This window comes from Cherax quadricarinatus, chromosome 47, assembly GCF_038502225.1.
Source record: "Cherax quadricarinatus isolate ZL_2023a chromosome 47, ASM3850222v1, whole genome shotgun sequence".
Classification (NCBI taxonomy): Eukaryota; Metazoa; Arthropoda; class Malacostraca; order Decapoda; family Parastacidae; genus Cherax; species Cherax quadricarinatus.
The window spans coordinates 25,433,786-25,455,941 of record NC_091338.1 but is presented as its reverse complement, the minus strand read 5'-3'; the positions used below and the strand labels follow the sequence as shown (position 1 = coordinate 25,455,941).

Sequence of the window (22,156 nt, the reverse complement as noted above, 5' to 3'; positions counted from 1 at the left end):
CCACTGTGATACCTCATCACGGACCATGACTCGCTGTTGCCTCCCTGTTAGGTATTCTGTGATCCATTGCAGTGCCCTTCCTGTTATACATGCCTGTTCCTCTAGCTTCTGTACTAATCTCTTGTGAGGAACTGTGTCGAAGGCCTTCTTGCAGTCCAAGAAAATGCAATCAACCCACCCTTCCCTCTCATTTCTTACTTCAGTTACCTTGTCATAAAACTCTAGTAGGTTTGTGACACAGGATTTGCCTTCCATGAATCCGTGCTGGCTGTCGTTTATAATCTTGTTCCACTCCAGGTGCTCCACCACTCTCCTCCTGATAATCTTTTCCAAAACTTTGCATACTATACATGTCAGTGACAATGGTCTATAATTTAGTGCTTCATTTCTGTCTCCCTTCTTGAAGATGGGGACTACATTTGCCTTCTTCCATACTTCAGGTAGTTGCCAGTTAGTAGCACATGTAGTGTCCCTGCTCCCTCTCTAAGGACCCACGAAGAGATGTTGTCTGATCCCACTGCCTTTGAGGTATCAAGGTCACTTAGGAGCTTCTCCACCTCCTCTTCAGTTGAGTGTAATTCATCCAACACTTGTTGGTATAGCCCTTGTTGCTGTACCCCACTGTTTTGTCTTCTCATTGTCCCTTCAGCCTCCACTGTAATACTTCCTGAAATCTCATGTTGAGCTCCTCCATACCTCCTGGTCGTTTCTTGTGAGCTCCCCACCTTCTTTCCTCAGCCTGATTACCTGGTCCTTGACTGTTGTCTTCCTCCTGATGTGGCTCCTCCATACCTCTTGGTCGTTTCTTGTGAAAGTAGTTTCTGGTCTTCCTCCTGATCAGACTCAGACTTGACTTTCGATGCTATGCCATTTTCATACTGCCGCTGCGCCTCCCTTCTTATCTGTGCATACTCGTTTCTGGTTCGTCGGCTAATCTCTTTATTCTCCTGAGTCCTTTGCCTTCTGTACTTTTTCCATTCCCTAGAGCACTTAGTTTTTGCCTCCCTGCACCTTCGGGTAAACCAAGGGCTCGTTCTGTCCTTCCTATTATTTCTGTTACCATTGGAAATAAACCTTTCCTCTGCCTCCTTGCATTTTTTTGTTACAAAGTCCATCATTTCGTTTACTGATTTTCCTACCAACTCCTATTCCCACTGAACCTCCTGCAGGAAGGTCCTCATTCCTGTGTAGTTCCCCCTTTTATAGTTCAGCTTTTACCTTTCTACTCCTGTTACCCTCTCCACTTTTAGTTCCACGATGTATTCAAAGCTCATAGCTATGTGGTCACTAGCTCCAAGGTGCCTTTCATATGAGATGTGCTCAATGTCTGAGCTACTCAGGGTGAACACGAGGCCCAGTCTTGCTGGTTCATCCTCCCCTCTCTCTCTGGTAGTATCATTAACATGTTGGTGCATGAGATTTGCCAGCACCACATCCATCATCTTGGCTCTCCATGTTTCGGGACCCCCATGTGGCTCCAGGTTTTCACAATCAATCTCCCTGTGATTGAAGTTGTCCATGACCAGTAACTTTGCTCTACTTGAGCAGGCCCTTCTTGCCACCTCAGCTAGAGTGTCCACCATTGCTCTGTTGCACTCATCATATTCCTCTCTTGGCCTCCTGCAGTTCTGTGGTGGGTTATTCATTACTGCAATGACTACCTTGTGTTCCCCTGACTGAACTGTACCTACTATGTAATCCATTTCTCCAATCTCGTCCATACCTTCCATTTCTTGATAACCCCACCGGTTTTTTATTAGTAGTGCAACCCCTCCTCCCCCCCTGCTCCTTCTATCCTTCCTCAGCATCTGATATCCGGGGGGGAAGATTGCATCTGTTATTATCTCAGTGAGTTTTGTTTCTGTGTCTGCCATGATGTCTGGGGACAACTCCTTGATTCTTTCATGCCACTCCTCGCACTTATTCGTTATTCCATCTGCGTTTGTGTACCAAACCTTCAACTTCTTTTCAATAACTGTGGTCTGGGGAGAGAGGTGGGTTAGGGGGAGCAGGGGCCTATAGGGGGTTGGTGTGGGGGTGAGGTCTTTGGTGTGGGGTGTGGGGGCAGAGGGCCTATGGGGGGTTTCAGTGGGGGTGGTGGTGAAGGGGATGGGGGAAGAGGGCCTATGGGGGTTACAATGGGGGAGGGGGTTGTGGTGAGGGGGATGGGAATAGAGGGTACAGTGTGTGAGTTGCTGTGGGTTACTGTGAGGGTGGGGTTTGTGGTGAGGTGGATGGGGGGAGAGGGTACATTGTGTGGGTTACTGTGGGTTTCTGTGGGGGTGGGGTTTGAGCTGATGGGGATGTGCAGGTTACTGAGGGTTACTGAGGGTTACTGTGGGGGTGGGGTTTATGCAGAGGGGGATGTGTGGGTTACTGTGGGTTTCTGTGGGGGTGGGGTTTGTGCTGAGGGAGATGGGGGCAGAGGGTGCAGAGATTGGGTTTTGGGTTAGGTCGTTTGATTGCTTTGGGATTGCCATGGCTGTGTTCCTTCTGTGGGTGGTACTGAAGGGGGTTGTGTTTGTTCTTCCACAAGGGCCTGATTTCTCCTGCTCTCCACCTTCCTTGCCTCCCATTCCTCCTTGCGACATTGTACCCTCTCTTTCAGCATCATCCTTTCTTCTTGTGTTCTGTCTCGGTCGAGGTACACACTCCAGAACGCCTGATTGTCCCTTAGGCGTGCTTTCTCCTACAGGATCCGGTCTCGAGCTCACTCTGCCTTGAAAATCACTTTGACTGGACGCTTTTTTCCCATCGCAAACCACCCAATTCTCTGAAAATTTGTCACCTGAGTCATGTCGTCCTCTCCTATTGCTTTCATGATGCTTTCAATCATTTTTTTCTCCTCCTGTTTCCTTGCCTCATAAGTTTTCCTATCTACTTCTTGGAGCCCATAGACAAAAATGGCCCTCTCCCTTTCATCCTCCCACTGTGCTTCCCTGAGCATCCTCTGAATCAAATTAGTTCCTGCCATTGATGTGTTGCTTCTTACTGTCTCTTCCCTACCTGGTGTCCCTCTGCTTATCTGTTCCTGGACATGGCTCTCCTTCATTGACTTTAGTCCCCTCATTAGTTCTTACTGTTCTCCCTGCCTTTTCCCAGGCATCCCTTGGGTCCGATGGGGACATGGAGTCATGGGGTCCCCTACTATCCCCGCATCGGTGACTGATGTAGTAGCTCTTGGTGTCATGGCAGTGTGTGTGTGTGTGTGTGTGTGTGTGTGTGTGTGTGTGTGTGTGTGTGTGTGTGTGAGTGGATGTGTGTGTACTTACCTATTGTGGTTGGAGGGGTCGATTCAAAGCTCCTGGCCCTGCCTCTTCACTGATTGCTACTGGGTCTTCTCTCTCCCTGCTCCGTGAGCTTCATCAGACCTCGTCTTAAAACTATGTATGGTTCCTGCCTCCAGTACATCACTTTCTAGGCGATTCCACTTCCTGACAACTCTGTGACTGAAGAAATATTCCCTAACGTCTCTTTGACTCATAGGAGTCTTCAACTTTCAACTGTGACTACTTGTTCCTGTCCTATCTCTGGAATATCTTGTCTTTGTCCACCTAGTCAATTCCTCGCAGTATTTTAAATGTCATTATCATGTCTCCCCTGACCTTCCTTCCTCCAGTGTCGTCAGGCCAATTTCCCTTAACCTTTCTTCGTAGGACAGTCCCCTTAGCTCTGGAACTAGCCTCGTTGCACACCTTTGCCCTTTCTCTAATTTCTTGACGTGCTTGACCAGGTGTGGATTCCAAACTGGTGCTGCATACTCTAATATGGATCTGACGTATATGGTGTACAGTCTTGAACGATTCCTTCCTCAGGTATCGGAATGCTGTTCTTAGGTTTGCCATACACCCGTTTGCTGCAGCAGTTATCTGATTGATGTGGGCCTCAACAAGCAGTTTGGTAAATGATTTAAAATCACTTGTTTCGTGATTTCATTACTATATAGACTGCTTGTTGAGGCGTGTATTCAAACAGGGTGAGGCTGAAATTAATCCTTGAGATACCACTGCCATGAGTGTCCATGGGCCAAGGCAAAAACATATATCTACGTTCTGTGTGCTTGGTTCTTATAGGATCGCTGGCTCCGTGGTAAGGTGATGCGTACATTGTGCTGTCTCTGGAGGCGGTACAAGGTTCGTAGGGTCGAGTCCTGGCCTGCCGCAGTTTAGTAAATGATTTAAAATCACTTGTTCCGTGATTTCATTAACATATATATATATATATATATATATATATATATATATATATATATATATATATATATATATATATATATATATATATATGCAATAAGATCACAGTAAACAGGTGGTTTCAGAATATGCAAAAAACCACTGGGAAAGAATAGTGAAATTGCAAGTGCCTTCGTGACTTCTCACATTATCAAGGAACTATAAAAGCAATGCATCAAAGGAAGGGTATAGACCACACCTCACCATCACATCCCACAACAAAGCAACACCTGACACGCGACGACACCCGACTCATAAGAAAAATGGAACACTGCAGCAGGCCTGTTGACCCAACTAGGCAGGTCATTCACGACATCCCATAAGAACATAAGAACATAAGAATGGAGGAACACTGCAGCAGGCCTGTTGGCCCATACTAGGCAGGTCCTTTACAATTCATCCCACTAACAAACATTTGACCTACCCAATTTTCAATGCTACCCAAGAAATAAGCTCTGATGTGCAAGTCCCACTCAAATCCAACCCATCCCACTCATGTATTTATCCAACCTAAATTTGAAACTACCCAAAGTCCTAGCCTCAATAACCCAACTAGGTAGACTGTTCCACTCATCTACTACCCTATTTCCAAACCAATACTTACCTATGTCCTTTCTAAATCTAAACTTATCTAATTTAAATCCATTACTGCGGGTTCTCTCTTGGAGAGATATCCTCAAGACCTTGTTAACATCCCCTTTATTAATACCTATCTTCCACTTATACACTTCGATCAGGTCTCCCCTCATTCTTCGTCTAACAAGTGAATGTAACTTAAGAGTCTTCAATCTTTCTTCATAAGGAAGATTTCTAATGCTATGTATTAATTTAGTCATCCTACGCTGAATGTTTTCTAACGAATTTATGTCCATTCTGTAATATGGAGACCAGAATTGAGCTGCATAATCTAGGTGAGGCCTTACTAATGATGTATAAAGCTGCAGTATGACCTCTGGACTTCTGTTGCTTACACTTCTTGATATAAATCCCAGTAATCTATTTGCCTTATTACGTACGCTTAGGCATTGCTGTCTTGGTTTAAGGTTGCTGCTTACCATAACCCCCAAGTCCTTTTCGCAATCTGTATGGTTAAGTTCTACATTATTTAACTTATAAGTGCTAGGGTTATGGACACTCCCGAGCTTCAGAACCTTGCATTTATCTACATTGAACTGCATCTGCCACTTTTCTGACCAAGAGTAGAGTTTGTCTAAATCCTCCTAGTACTCTACCCAAGAATTAAGATTTGTTATATCTCCAATGTATTATTAAACTCTTCCCAAATTTATTATAAATGAATCTAATTTATATAAACCAAAGGAAATATTTATATTATTTCCAAAACTACTTTTTGTGCTTTGTTGTGGGACGTGATGGAGAGGAGTGGTCTCGACCCTTTATATGCCTTCCTTTGATGTATTGTTTTTATAGCTCCTTAATGATGTGAGAAGTCACGAAAGCATTTGGAATTTCACTATTCTTTCACAGTGGTTGTTTTGTATGCATATTATATATATATATATATATATATATATATATATATATATATATATATATATATATATATATATATATATATATATATATATATATATATATATGTATATATATATATATATATATATATATATATATATATATATATATATATATATATATATATATATATATATATATATATATATATATATATATATATATATATATATAAACATAAGAACATAAGAATGGAGGAACACTGCAATAGGCTTGTTGGCCCATACTAGGCAGGTTCTTCACAATCCATCCCACTAACGAAACATTTGCCCAACTCAGTTTTCAATGTCACCCAAGAAATAAGCTCTGATAACTCTATACACTCATATGCAAGTCCCACTCAAATCCATATATTTATCCAACCTAAATTTGAAACTACCCAAAGTCCTAGCCTCAATAACCCAACTAGGTAGACTTATCCAATTTAAATCCATTACTGCGGGTTCTCTCTTGGAGAGACATCCTCAAGACCTTATTAATATCCCCTTTATTAATACCCATCTTCCACTTATACACTTCGATCAGGTCGCCCCTCATTCTTCGTCTAACAAGTGGATGTAACTCAAGAGTCTTCAGTTTTTCTTCATAAGGAAGATTTCTAATGCTATGTATTAATTTAGTCATTCTACGCTGAATGTTTTCTAACGAATTTATGTCCATTCTGTAATATGGAGACCAGAGCTGAGCTGCATAATCTAGGTGAGGCCTTACTAATGATGTATAAAGCTGCAGTATAACCTCTGGACTTATGTTGCTTACACTTCTTGATATAAATCCCAATAATCCATTTGCCTTATTACGTACGCTTAGGCATTGCTGTCTTGGTTTAAGGTTGCTGCTCACCATAACCCCCAAGTCCTTTTCGCAATCTGTATGGTTAAGTTCTACATTATTTAACTTATAAGTGCTAGGGTTATGGGCACTCCCAAGCTTCAGAACCTTGCATTTATCTACATTGAACTGCATCTGCCACTTTTCTGACCAAGAATAGAGTTTATCTAAATCCTCCTGAAGTTCCATAACATCTACGTTTGAATCAATTATCCTACCTATCTTTGTGTCATCGGCGAATTTGCTCATATCACTAGTAATTCCCTCATCAAGATCATTGATATATATTATAAACAACAACGGGCCTAAGACTGATCCCTGTGGTACGCCACTTGTTACAGATCCCCACTCGGATTTAACCCCATTTATAGACACTCTCTGCTTCCTATTAGTGAGCCATGACTCGATCCATGAGAGCACTTTTACCCAAGTGCCATGAGTTGCCACTTTTTTTAACAGTCTCTGGTGCGGAACTCTATCAAAAGCCTTACTAAAATCTAAATAAACAATACCGAATTCTTTACCATGATCAACGGCCTCAAAAGCTTTACTGAAGAAGGTTAATAAATTAATTAGGCAGGAACGGCCCCTCGTGAATCCATGCTGAGTATCATTAATCAAATTATGCCTATCGAGATGGCTTCTTATATTATCAGCTATAATTGACTCTAGTAATTTGCCTACAATTGAGGTTAGGCTTATTGGGCGGTAATTTGACGGTAACGACTTGTCCCCTTCTTTAAAAATAGGAATTACATTAGCCATCTTCCACATATCAGACACTACACCTGTTTGAAGAGAAATATTAAAAATATTAGTCAATGGTTCACAAAGTTCCATTTCACACTCTTTAAGAACCCTTGAAAAAAGTTCATCAGGGCCCGGAGATTTATTTTGCTTTAACCCGTCTATCTGTTTGATAATCAATTCGGTAGTGACTGTGATATTGCATAATTTATCGTCATCAAGCCCACTATAAAAATTAATTACTGGGATATTGTTAGTGTCTTCCTGAGTAAAAACCGAGAGAAAATAATTATTAAGAATAGAGCACATTTCATTCTCCTTGTCAGTGAGATGCCCAGAGTTATTTTTAAGGGGACCTATCTTATCTCTAACTTTTGTTCAATTAGCCTGGAAAAAACTTTTTGGGTTAGTTTTCGAATCCCTAGCAACTTTAATTTCATAGTCCCGTTTAGCTTTTCTTATCCCCTTTTTAACGTCCCTCTTAATGTCAATATACCGATTCATAAGATGACCCTCACCTCTTTTGACGCGCCTATAAATTCCTTTTTTCTGTCCTAAAAGATATCTGAGCCTATTATTCATCCATTTGGGGTCGTTTCTATTCGATCTAATTTCCTTATATGGGATAAATGTCCTTTGGGCAGCATGTATTGAGTTAAGAAAGCTGTCATACTGATAGCTCTCTTCGTTACCCCAGTCCACAGATGATAAGTTTTCTCTCTATCCCATTGTAATCTGCTAAGCGAGAATCTGGGACCAGTACTGAATTATCCCTACTATCATACTTCCATTCAATGCTAAAGGTAGTTGATTTGTGATCGCTTGTGCCGAGTTCCTCTGTAATTTCTAAATTATTAACAAGGGTTTCCTTGTTTGCCAAAACCAAGTCAAGCAGGTTATTTCCCCTTGTAGGCTCTGTCACAAACTGCTTCAAAAAAAATCCTTAACTACTTCTAAGAAGTCGTTTGATTCTAAATTCCCTGTCAAGAAATTCCAGTCAATATGACTAAAGTTAAAGTCTCATTGAATTACTACGTTATTGTGCCTTGTGGCCTTAACAATTTCCTCCCATAGTAGTCTCCCTTGGTCCCTATTTAAGTTTGGGGGACGGTATATCACACCTAAAATCAATTTTTCATGTCCCTCTGAAAATTCTATCCAAACAGACTCTGTATGTTTTACTTCAGACTTAATACCCACTTCTATGGAACAGTTCAAGTGACCTCGGACATACAATGCCACCCCATCCCCCTTCCCGATACTTCTCTCTACTTGGAACAATTTAAAACCCTGTATGTGACATTCAGCAGGCATGTTTACCTGGAGAGAGTTCAGGGGGTCAACGCCCCCGCAGCCCGATCTGTGACCAGGCCTCCTGGTGGTTCAGAGCCTGATCAACCAGGCTGTTACTGCTGGCTGCACGCAATCCAACGTACGAGCCACAGCCCGGCTGGTTAGGCACCGACTTTAGGTGCTTGTCCAGTGCCTGCTTATGTATCCTGGGAGGCAGTTGAACAGTCTCGGGCCCCTGACACTTATTGTATTGTCTCTTAACGTGCTAGTGACACCCCTGCTTTTCATTGGGGGGATGTTGCATCGTCTGCCAAGTCTTTTGCTTTCGTTGTGAGTGATTTTCGTGTGCAAGTTCGGTACTAGTCCCTCTAGGATTTTCCAGGTGTATATAATTATGAATCTCTCCCGCCTGCGTTCCAGGGCGTACAGGTTCAGGAACTTCAAGCGCTCCCAGTAATTGAAGTGTTTTATCTCCGTTATACGTGCCGTGAAGGTTCTCTGTACATTTTCTAGGTCAGCAATTTCACCTGCCTTGAAAGGTGCTGTTAGTGTGCAGCAATATTCCAGCCTAGATAGAACAAGTGACCTGAAGAGTGTCATCATGGGTTTGGCATCCCTAGTTTTGAAGGTTCTCATTATCCATCCTGTCATTTTTCTAGCAGATGCAATTGATACAATGTTATGGTCCTTGAAGGTGAGATCCTCTGACATGATCACTCCCAGGTCTTTGACGTTGGTTTTTCGCTCTATTTTGTGGAAGGAATTTGTTTTGTACTCTGATGAAGTTTTAATTTCCTCATGTTTACCATATCGGAGTAATTGAAATTTCTCATCGTTGAACTTCATATTGTTTTCTGCAGCCCACTGAAAGATTTGGTTGATATCCGCCTTGAGCCTTGCAGTGTCTGCAATGGAAGACACTGTCATGCAGATTCGGGTGTAATCTGCAAAGGAAGACACGGTGCTGTGGCTGACATCCTTGTCTATGTCAGATATGAGGATGAGAAACAAGATGGGAGCGAGTACTGTGCCTTGTGGAACAGAGCTTTTCACCGTAGCTGCCTCAGACTTTACTCTGTTGACTACTACTCTTTGTGTTCTGTTTGCGAGGAAATTATAGATCCATCTACCAACTTTTCCTGCTATTCCTTTAGCACGCATTTTGTGCGCTATTACGCCATGGTCACACTTGTCGAAGGCTTTTGCAAAGTCTGTATATATTACATCTGCATTTTTTTTTATGTCTTCTATTGCATCTCGGACCTTGTCGTAGTGATCCAGTAGCTAAGACAGACAGGAGCGATCTGCTCTAAACCCATGTTGCCCTGGGTTGTGTAATTGATGGGTATCTATATTTTTCGTATTGAACCACGTCTCACTTAAGGCAAATACATCAATGTTACCTGCACTAGCAACTAGTCTCAACTCGTCCATCTTATTCCTAGCACTTCGACTATTTGTGTAATATATATTTAAGGACCCTCCTTTCTCTTTACCCTTCCTGCTCCTTTCTGCTATTCCACTAAATCTATTACTGTCCTTGTCAATTAGTGCCACTGGCTTTCCAATATCCACCTCATTTTGCCTATTACTAGTTCTCCTAGTACTCATATTACTACATTGGGACTTCAAAGTTTTCCCGCCAAAACCCATACTACTAACTATTCCTAGTTTAAAGACCTAACAGCTCCCTCCACTGCGTTGGCCAGTGCCCCCACCCCAGACCTAGATAAGTGAACCCCATCCCTGGCATACATGTCATTTCTGCCACAGATGAGGTCCTAGTTGTCAATGAATGTTACTGCATTTTCCTTACAATATTTGTCCAGCCAGCATTTGACACCAATTGCCCTGGACAACCATTTATTTCCAACTCCTCTCCTTGGCAAAATACCACATATGACAGGGTTCCCACCTTTCCTCCTAATTATCTCTATTGCTGACCTGTACCTGCTAATCAGGTCCTCACTCCTACGACTGCCAACATCGTTGCCTCCAGCACTGAGACAGATAATAGGATTGCTCCCATTACCTCTCATAATGTCATCCAGACGGCTAACAATATCCTTCATCCCAGCCCGAGGAAAACACACTCTCTGCCTCCTACTCCTATCTTTCAAGCAGAATGCCCTATCCATGTACCTAATCTGGCTATCCCCAACAAGAACAATGTTTTTTACCTTCCTTGGCGACGTCCGTCGTGATGTTCCAAGTAGTCGGCTCACATTCGTTCGGTGGCACTACACCTTCACTTGTGGAATTCGTCAAGACGTTCTCGATGGTTTTCGTTGGGGTTTCTAGGGATATCTCACTCACGTCTGCCAGTGCTTCATTGGTGCTCGTTGTGGCATTCCCAGTAGAACACCCACATTCATCAGGTAGCACCGAAAATGGGTCGGAAGTTTCCACAGTAGTCTTCTGGTTTCTCGTTGTTTCTGCCTCTCCAACAGTCTTTTAGATCCTCAGCTTGGTTCCATGTTGCCCGGCCACTGACCAAGCTCCCCTCTTAACCTGGGGACTCACAACAGGAGGATTACTACGAATCCTCTTGTTCTCCTTCGTTAATCGCTGTATCTCTAGCTTAGCAACCCTAAGCTCTTCTTTCAGCTGCTGGCAAAGTTGCTCAAGAGAGGGCATCCTGGTTCAGATTCACAGAGAGCACACAAGCAGGTCTTCACAGAGCTAAGTACACGTCACCACTGAGCTAAGTACACGAGGAACTATATGATGTGCATTCGGATGTGTTAATTATTTTGCTTACCTATTATAAATATAATATAATATATATATTATATATGTTATTGATCAATACCATTCGTTCGTGGTCACAATAATATATATATATATATATATATATATATATATATATATATATATATATATATATATATATATATATATATATATATATATATACATACATACATATATATATATATATATATATATATATATATATATATATATATATATATATATATATATATATATATATATATACATGTGTGTGTGTGTGTGTGTGTGTGTGTGTGTTAGTTACCATTTTGTCCTAGGCACATGTCGATTAGACACTAGGCCTGTTGTATATGAGTACGTGTGTGTGTGTGTGTGTGTGTGTGTGTGTGTGTGTGTGTGTGTGTGTGTGTGTGTGTGTGTGTGTGTGTGTGTGTGCGCGCGCAGTAGTGTGTGTGCTAGTGTGTGTGTGGTAGTGCGTGTGGTAGTGCGTGTGGTAGTGTGTGTGGTAGTGTGTGTGTACTCACCTAGTTGTACTCACCTAGTTGAGGTTGCAGGGGTCGAGTCCAAGCTCCTGGTCCCGCCTCTTCACTGGTCGCTACTAGGTCACTCTCCCTGAACCATGAGCTTTATCGTACCTCTGCTTAAAGCTATGTATGGATCCTGCCTCCACTACATCGCTTCCCAAACTATTCCACTTCCTGACTACTCTGTGGCTGAAGAAATACTTCCTAACATCCCTTTGATTCATCTGTGTCTTCAGCTTCCAACTGTGTCCCCGTGTTGCTGTGTCCAGTCTCTGGAACATCCTGTCTTTGTCCACTTTGTCAATTCCTCTCAGTATTTTGTAAGTCGTTATCATGTCCCCCCTATCTCTCCTGTCCTCCAGTGTCGTCAGATTGATTTCCCTTAACCTCTCCTCATAGGACATACCTCTTAACTCTGGGACTAGTCTTGTTGCAAACCTTTGCACTTTCTCTAGTTTCTTTACATGCTTGGCTAGGTGTGGGTTCCAAACTGGTGCCGCATACTCCAATATGGGCCTAACGTACACGGTGTACAGGGTCCTGAACGATTCCTTATTAAGATGTCGGAATGCTGTTCTGAGGTTTGCCAGGCGCCCATATGCTGCGGCAGTTATTTGGTTGATGTGCGCTTCAGGAGATGTGCCTGGTGTTATACGCACCCCAAGATCTTTTTCCTTGAGTGATGTTTGTAGTCTCTGGCCCCCTAGACTGTACTCCGTCTGCAGTCTTCTTTGCCCTTCCCCAATCTTCATAACCTTTCACTTGGTAGAGTTGAACTCCAGGAGCCAGTTGCTGGACCAGGTCTGCAGCCTGTCCAGATCCCTTTGTATTTCTGCCTGGTCTTCGATCGAATGAACTCTTCTCATCAACTTCACGTCATCTGCAAACAGGGACACCTCGGAGTTTATTCCTTCCGTCATGTCGTTCACAAATACCAGAAACAGCACTGGTCCTAGGACTGACCCCTGGGGGACCCCGCTGGTCACAGGTGCCCACTCTGACACCTCGCCACGTACCATTACTCGCTGCTGTCTTCCTGACAAGTATTCCCTGATCCATTGCAGTGCCTTCCCTGTTATCCCTGCTTGGTCCTCCAGTTTTTGCACTAATCTTTTGTGTGGTACTGTGTCAAACGCCTTCTTGCAGTCCAAGAAAATGCAATCCACCCACCCCTCTCTCTCTTGTCTTACTGCTATCACCATGTCATAGAACTCCAGTAGGTTTGTGACACAGGATTTCCCGTCTCTGAAACCATGTTGGCTGCTGGTGATGAGATCATTCCTTTCTAGATGTTCCACCATTCTTCTCCTGACAATCTTTTCCATGATCTTGCATGCTATACATGTCAGTGACACTGGTCTGTAGTTTAGTGCTTGATGTCTGTCTCCTTTTTGAAGATTGGGACCACATTTGCTGTCTTCCATGCATCAGGCAATCTCCCTGTTTCGATAGATGTATTGAATATTGTTGTAAGGGGTACACATAGCGCCTCTGCTCCCTCTCTCAGGACCCATTGAGAGATGTTATCTGGCCCCATTGCCTTTGAGGTATCTAGCTCACTCAGAAGCCTCTTCACTTCTTCCTCGGTTGTGTGTACTGTGTCCAGCACATGGTGGTGTACCCCACCTCTCCGTCCTTCTGGTCCTTCTGTGTGTGTGTGTGTGTGTGTGTGTGTGTGTGTGTGTGTGTGTGTGTGTGTGTGTGTGTGTGTGTGTGTGTGTGTGTGTGGCTGTTGACCCATATCCTGTATGTTTACATTGTTTTATGATTCGGACTGAAAAAATTAACAAAATCCTGAATTTTGTTTCCCTCACCATGAGATATCCTTATATATAAACATCCTTATTATTTTCCCATTGGTCTTTTGCTTTTGGATTGTCTTTATATACATTTGTTGTAAATTCTTTATCAGCTATTGTTTCCAGCCATCCTTAATCAATAGCCATCATCACCATCACTTCTATTGTACACTCATAAGTGTCTACCAGCAAGACATCGCGCTCCCTCCTCTCACCAGCCTTCTAACTCTTCCCACCAGCTCTTCAAACAACACTATTTGCCACTGATTGGGCAGGAGGGCTTCACCATCGGTCCCATGCTGACCCGTCCCAAGAGTCGTGGCACTATTAGACTCAGCTCCAGCAATCCCAAGGCTGCCCCTCTCATTGACCCTAACTACCTCAGTCATCCTGATGACGTCAAAACTTTAATTAAAGGTGAATTTTTGAGACCCATTGCTTGTTTCTAATATACGAACTTATTATTTATCTCTAAACCTTTTGTATATTACTGAAGAAGTTATCCATATTATTGATTAATTCAACTGCTCTTCGTTTTGTTTTAAATGTTGTTTTCGTAATGTATATAGCAGAACATAAGAAAAGAGGAACACTGCAGCAGGCCTGTTGGTCCATACTAGGCAGGTCCTTCACGTCTGATGATGAAGTCATCTCTTCTTCACACTTCATATAAATTTGAAAAGTCACAGTGTTCCTAAAGTCGCACAACCAACTAAAACCTCTTTTATAAATATTTGAAACTAAATGTTTTGGTAAAGCAAGTAAATTTATGGAAGGTTTACATCTGATCTTAATAGCGAGCACGGAATTTCTGCAGACTCATTGTGACACATTTACATCAACCTAAGTATTTGTGTTAACTGACAAAAACTATACCTTAAAAAAATCATAATATCCAAAATTCAATATGATAGGTACAAGGACACAAGATGAGCGAAACGTTGCCACAATAAAATGTCACATTAGCTGCACTTGTGTTCTTTTACCTAGCATATTATCGGTAATTTTACCAACATTATTACGAAATTCAATAGTTGGTTACAAATAATTAGCCAGTAACATTTAGATTTTGCCACCGAAGTGGCTAGTTTATTGTGCACCCCACATCCATCCTGTGGACGATAGCGCAAGAGCATATGGATACACAAAAGGCCTAGGAACTAGGCCCCAAAGGGTTAACAGGAGTACATATGGATTTATATCTACATATCTATAGTTCACTTACCTGTTACACGCAAATTTAGGAAATTTGCTTAGTATATCTGGTATCATATTTCCATTAATAAGATATATTGACATGTCACATAGGTTATTATACTGTGTGTCTCTGTATTCCTCAATAAGTGGACAATTAAGCACATAGTGTTCAAAATAGTGACCATATGCCTGATCACATAATTAGCATTTAGTTCGATCATCATCTGTGTGTCTTCCAAACTGCCAGAAGTACTTGTAACCAATCCTAAGCCTGGCCACAACAACATCAGTCAGTCTGTTCACATTGCAAGTTGCTCCATGAACATACTTATCTATGTTCATGTTATAGTGGGTTATAGATCTACTCAGGCTTCTAACTGCATTCCTATAACAATCATTTTCATTATTTACTTCTCTCCTAATATTATTCCTAATGCTAGACACAGATATACCATAGTTATATTCTACATTCTCCTTCTGGGTACTCTTCTTGGCTAACATATCAACTTTATCATGAAGGAGTAATCCAATGTGTGATGGGATCCATAGCAATTGTACATTAATTCCTTTGTCACGGATTTTTGAGTATCTATACCTGGCTTCTCCAATGAGCATGTTAATGGAGTCATATAAGTTAAGAGCATTCAGTGATGACATAAAATCAGTAATGATGATGGAGTCAAACTCATTGTCATAAGTTAGCTTTAGCGCCATTAGGATTGCAAACAATTCAGTTTGCAATGTAGACGCCCAGTTGTTAATTCTTATGCCTAGTTCAACAAGTTTATTATCATTCTTAACTATCTAAACAGGAGTCTTCTGGCAGGGCTGCATCTGCTCTTGTTGCCACCTCCCTAGTTACCAGTAACATCAACATTCATAATTCTTTATTTTTTATATGTTTATGATTCAATGATCAACATTCATTTTCTAGCCAGTGATATTACACCGATTTTATGGTAAAATTGTGGTGTTGATTCTGAATATGTCATCGGTTTTGCTTGATTGACTCGAGTTTTTGATAATTTGGTGTCCCGTTGAAAAGATGTGAAATATACATTGATCAGACGATTCTAACTTACAAATCGCCTTGAAATTATTTTTTTGATCATGCAAAAATCAAATCATGTAATATATAATAGCACTTTATTCTATACAATAATAGATTAACACAGTAAGATAATTCAGGTAGCACTAATTACTGCATTTGAAAACGTTGTTTGTACGATTTTCTTCTATGTTGGTCAACAGCACAGTCCCGTTTCAGGCTCCAGCAATAGTCTGCCATCATGTGTGTGTCTCATCTGCCTTGATATCTTTCCTCAGTCACCTTCGTATTTTCATTGAACCTCTTCCCTTGTTCCTCACTGACCTCACCAAGAGTATGTGTAAATTTATCTAGGTGGCTATGGAGAAGTGTACCTTCATGATCATATTAGTATCTAAATTCTTTAAACTTGTCAACATGTTTTGCACTAGTTCTTCATAATTGTCTTCTTTGCGATTACCCAAGAAGTTCTTGACAACTGACACATAACTGCACCATGCAGAAACTTCGACACCATTTATACATTTTGTGAAATTAGAATCATGATATGCTTTCGAAATTGAGGACCATCAAAGATTCCAACTTTCAGTTTTTCCATATAGTCCAGGGAACGGCCTACAAATGAATTTGAAGCAATTGCCATCTTTGTCTATGACTTCATCGAATTGCTTCGTTATCCCTAACTTAATGCGGAGTGGTGGCAGATAATATTATCCCTGTCAACCAGGGCTCGTTAATGATGTTTACTGCACTTACGGTCATGTTTTCTCTTGAAGGCCATGTCACTTCTGTCCAATGTTCTGCCTTTGTCCTACTGTCCCACAAACACATGAAGCAAGAGTACTATGTATATCCACTCTGTTGCTCAAGCAAGAAGGTTACCATGTTCAGATCAACTCAGAAATGTTGTGCTCGTGATAGCAAAACTTCTGCAATACCATTTTGATATTTTCGTATCATTCTTTAAGTTTTGTTGAGTGAGCTATTGGAAGAGATGCATATTGGTTATCATTGTCCATTAAGACACATTTCAGCCAATATCGTCGTCAATATTCACATCCCATTCGAAGAGGTCCAGGGATGTTGTTGCAGTATACAAGTTCGTCATCATGGCTGAAATAAGGAAGGAGTTCAACCTCTCTTGTCCGATAAGATGTTATTTAAAGTTCTCGTTGTAGACAGTCTTTGTTTTTAGTCTGGATGCTAAAAGTTAAGATAAGATTTCGCTCGGATTTTTAACCCCGGAGGGTTAGCCACCCAGGATAACCCAAGAAAGTCAATGCGTCATCGAGGACTGTCTAACTTAATCTTGTCCCCCAGGATGCGACCCACACCAGTCGACTAACACCCAGGTACCTATTTGCTGCTAGGTGAACAGGACAACAGGTGTAAGGAAACGTGTCGAAATCTTTCCACCCGCCGGGAATCGAACCCGGGCCCTCCGTGTGTGAAGCGGGAGCTTTAGCCACCAGGCCACCGGGCCACCAGGCCACCAGGCCACCGGGCCACCAGGCCACCGGGCCACATCAGTTCACATGCTTGCTTTGACAGACTGAGGTCACGTATCATTGTGTTTTTCTTGGAAGAACTACTGGGGTGTTGAAATGTTTACTTCATATTCACTTCTACTGTTATCACCTGTGTTACATCCTAAACACTGAGTTTCTTCAACATCTGACAACGGAAGGTCAGGCAGTGTTGTGAACACTTGTATGGTGATGTCTTCACTGTGTGGCACAGTGATCCTTACTGACTCCAGATCAGGATATTCCCACTTGACTCTCATGTATCGATTGAAACCTTTCACATTCACCATACAGAAATAATAATCGTCGTGGTGGTTTTTCGGTTTTCTCCACACCATAGACACGCCCAAGTTTTAACTTTTCCTTTGCCTATTTTTCCACTGTCGTATACATTCTACACAAGTTTTGCAAACTTGTCTTGTCCTGTTAGCGCTATTCCAAAATAAGCAAAATAAGCTTGTTTCACAAAATCTGTTATTTTTTTTTTATTTTTTTTTTTAGTTTTTGCAAAGAGTATTCTACATAAATGTAGCCAAATGTACTGAGATTGTTTAAGTAGTCTCTTCGTGAAGCACTCATGTTTATATGGATAAATATAAAAAAATAAATAATACAATATTGTTAGTTAGTCATTGCCAACACCGGCAACCCGCAGAACAGTAGCCGGGTCGGGAGAGTATTTACCACTCAGTTTCCATACTTTTTTTCAGACTTCACTCATAAGAACTTCTTAACTGAAGACATTTCTGTGTTTGGGTTAACAATATGCTCTCCCCGGACTTTGTCGAAGCTGAAGGTGTCCCTCATGGATGTGCTCTGAGCACAACACTTTTTCTCCTTGCTATAAATGATTTGGCCTCTCTTCTTCCATCCAATATTTGGTCATCACTCTATGTTGATGACTTCACTATAGCTTGTGCAGGCGCTGACTGTCACCTCATTGCAGTTTCTCTCCAGCATGTGGTCGACCGTGTTTCCAATTGGGCCACTACGCATGGCTGTAAATTTTCCAGTACTAAAACTCACAAAATTATTTTCACTAGACGTTCTGATAATAAAAGTAATTTGGTTCACGTATGGCTCACGTATCCCAGAACGTGATACGGTCAGGTTTCTCGGCCTTCTGTTTGACCATAGGTTATCCTGGAAACCTCACATTACCTCTCTGAACTTGTCATAGTCAGCTGAACCTTCTTAAAACCCTCGCTCATCTTCCATGGGGAAGCTAAACGTAGAACATAGGAACATAAGAAAGAACACTGCAACAGGCCTACTGACCCATGCGGAGCAGGTCCATTCCCCCCCCCCGATTAGACCAATGACCCCCCTCGGATTAGCCTAATGACCCACCCAGTCTGGTCACCTACACTCAACGATGGAACACGGCACCAGACCCAGTAGCACAAGCTAGTCAGGTCCAACTCACACCCACCCACCCATGTATCTAACCTATTTTTAAGGCTACACAACGTTTTAGCCTGAATAACTGTACTCGAGAGTTTGTTCCACTCATCCACAACTCTATTACCAAACCAGTGCTTTCCTATATCCTTCCTGAATCTGAATTTTTCCAACTTGAAACCATTGCTGCGAGTCCTGTCTTGGCTGGAAATTTTCAGCACGCTATTTACATCCCCTTAATTTATTCCTGTTTTCCATTTATACACCTCGATCATATCCCCTCAGTCTATCCTCATGGGGAAGATTTCTGATACATGGGATCATCTTCGTCATCCTCCTCTGTACGTTTTCCAGAGCATTTATATCCATTCTGTAATACGGTGACCAGAACTGCGCAGCATAGTCTAAATGAGGCCTAACCAAGGATATATAGAGTTGAAGAACAACCTGAGGACTTCTATTATTTATACTTCTAGATATGAAGCCAAGAATTCTGTTAGCTTTATTGCGAACACTAATGGTTTTAGATTACTGCTAACCAGAACTCCTAAATCATTTTCGCAATCAGTAGTATTAAGATCTACATTATTTAGTTTATATGTGGCATGGTTATTTAACTGTCCAACATTTAGAACTTTGCATTTGTCAATATTAAACTGCATCTGCCACTTCTCCGACCATTGCTTCAGTCTATTCAAATCATCCTGGAGTCCTCTAGTGTCCTCATTAGAATGAATTGGCCGGCCTATTTTGGTGTCATCAGCAAATTTGCTTATGTCGCTATTTATTCCCTCATCTATGTCGTTTACGTAAATTGTGAACAAGAACGGGCCCAACACTGACCCCTGAGTAACACTGCTTGTGACGTGCCCCCATTCTGATTTCTCCCCATTTATGCAAACTCTCTGCTGTCTATTTGTCAACCATGCCTCTACCCAGGAAAAAATTTCTCCTCCTATTCCGTGTGCCTTAAGTTTCCTCAATAGCCTCTGATGTGGAACTCTATCGAAAGCCTTACTGAAGTCCATATACACAATATCATATTCATTACCATGATCTACCTCCTCAAACACCTTAGTGAAAAAAGTTAGTAAATTCGTAAGACAGGAACGCCCCTTTGTAAAACCGTGTTGAGATTCATTAATCAATCTGTGCCTGTCAAGATTGCTACGAATTGCTTCGGCAATTATTGATTCCATAAATTTTCCCACTATGGAGGTAAGGCTTATTGGTCTATAGTTCGAAGCCAAGGGCCTGTCACCTGCCTTGTAAATAGGTATTACATTTGCCCTTTTCCATTTATCAGGCACCATGCCAGTTTGTAGTGATATGTTGAAAAGATTAGCCAAAGGTATGCTAAGTTCCTCTTTACATTCCTTTAACACCCTTGCAAACAGTTCATCAGGGCCTGGGGATTTGTTAGGTTTTAGTTTCTCTATTTGTCTGAGGACCATGTCACTAGTTACCGCAATCGTACATAGTTTATTATCCTGTTCTACATAATCTATTATTTCAGGAATATCGCTAGTATTTTCCTGGGTGAAAACTGAGAGGAAGTAGGTATTGAGAATTTCACACATATCCTTATCACTGTCAGTGATCTGACCAGAGTTACTCTTAAGTGGGCCAATCTTGTCCCTAATCTTACTTCTGTATACCTGAAAGAACCCTTTTTGGTTAGTCTTTGAATCCCTTGCAACCTTAGCCTCATAATCCCTTTTTGCTTTTCTTATTCCTTTCTTTATTTCTCTCTTTAATTGAATATATTGATTTCTTAACTGCCCATCCCCTCTTTTGATACGCCTATATATGCCTCTCTTTTGACCAATGAGATGTTTTAATCTAATGTTCATCCATTTGGGATCATTTTTGTTAGATCTAATTTCCCTACTCGGAACAAAAGTTGTATGGGCAGCTAGAACTATGCTCTGAAAAACGTCATATTGGCAACCAAGATCACCTACCTGTAAAGGTGAAGGCGCGGCAGCTGTCACCTCTCTCTGCTTGGGAGGGGCTGTTGGTTGTTCCCACCTGGAGCCTTCCGGGTACCCAGACATCCACATATCCTTAGTAATTTACATACCAGCTTTCATATGTAAATAGCAACTAGGAAAAATATATAAATATTTAACTGTCTGATTTATACTACATACACATAAATATATATTTTACTAATTAATTACTTTAAGTAAATGGTACCATACCATTTCTTTCAATAGGCTCATTACATTACCTCTCACTGTGTGAATAGGTAAAATCCCTGATGAACGAAACATCTCAATAATATGACAACCCACACATGGAGTCACTGCCGTACTTGTCAGAATGTTTTACCCTTGATATAAGCACTGTTTCCCAGGTATCACGTTATTGTTAATTTTATTCTGTTTTCCAGATATCACGTTATTATTGATTTTACACTGTTCTAAAGGCGCCATGTTTGTATTGATCTAACATTGTTCTCCAGGCACCATGTCATTAATGATCATACACACTCTCCAACTCATCACGTTACTCTTGTTTTCCAAAAACAATGGTAATGTTCTTACACTATTTTTAGCCACTATGTTTTATATAATCTTACATTTACTCCCAGTTATTATGTTATTAATGTTCTAACACTCTCCAGATTTCATGTTTTTCTTGACGTTCCACTCTCTCCAGGCGTCATAATGATCCGCATACGTTATTAATTAATCTTGCACTCTTCCCAGTTATCATGTTATTATTAACCTTATTCTCCTTCCGAGAATCATCGACATTATATTCATGTGAAGGATATATTACCTTATCATTCATTCAGAACCTACAGTGGAGGCTTGATCCTTTGCTCGCCAAACGCGAGACAGAAATGTTAATCTAGCATCCAGTTTTTAACCTAATTCCACAAGGATTTATTTCATGTTAACCTCATAGTCTTTAGGCATCATGTTAATATCACTCCTACTCTGTCTCCTCTCACACATCATATTAACATTATCGTCACATAAATCGTGTAAATATTACGCTCATACTGTCTTACTCCTCCGGAATCATGATAATGTTTTTATTCTGCAGGCATCAGGTTCTCCTTGACTGTAGGAGAGGCGCCAGCCTTGAGAGTAGAACACGGCGCTAGATTTCATGACAAGGTAGTGTAAATTTCTTCAAGTTTGTGAGAATATAACAATTAGGGCTTAGAGATACTGCTTGGAATACTGTATTCCTCACTAAGGGAACACAGCATTCATACAGAGCCTACCTGGTATTATGAACTTAATATATTTGTCTGGTGCAGCCTAAAAAG

General features: G+C 41.3%; 1 protein-coding gene across 1 annotated transcript in view; it reads left to right on the top strand.

Moving 5' to 3' along the window:
- The window catches only part of LOC128696597 (glucose dehydrogenase [FAD, quinone]-like), a 174,605-nt gene that overhangs the window by 137,703 nt on the left and 14,746 nt on the right, over window positions 1-22,156 (top strand). Inside the window, exons 12-13 of the mRNA XM_070094643.1 lie at window positions 13,938-14,115; window positions 21,928-22,001. Coding sequence (XP_069950744.1) covers window positions 13,938-14,115; window positions 21,928-22,001 — 252 coding nt within the window. The remainder of the gene's footprint in view (window positions 1-13,937; window positions 14,116-21,927; window positions 22,002-22,156) is intronic.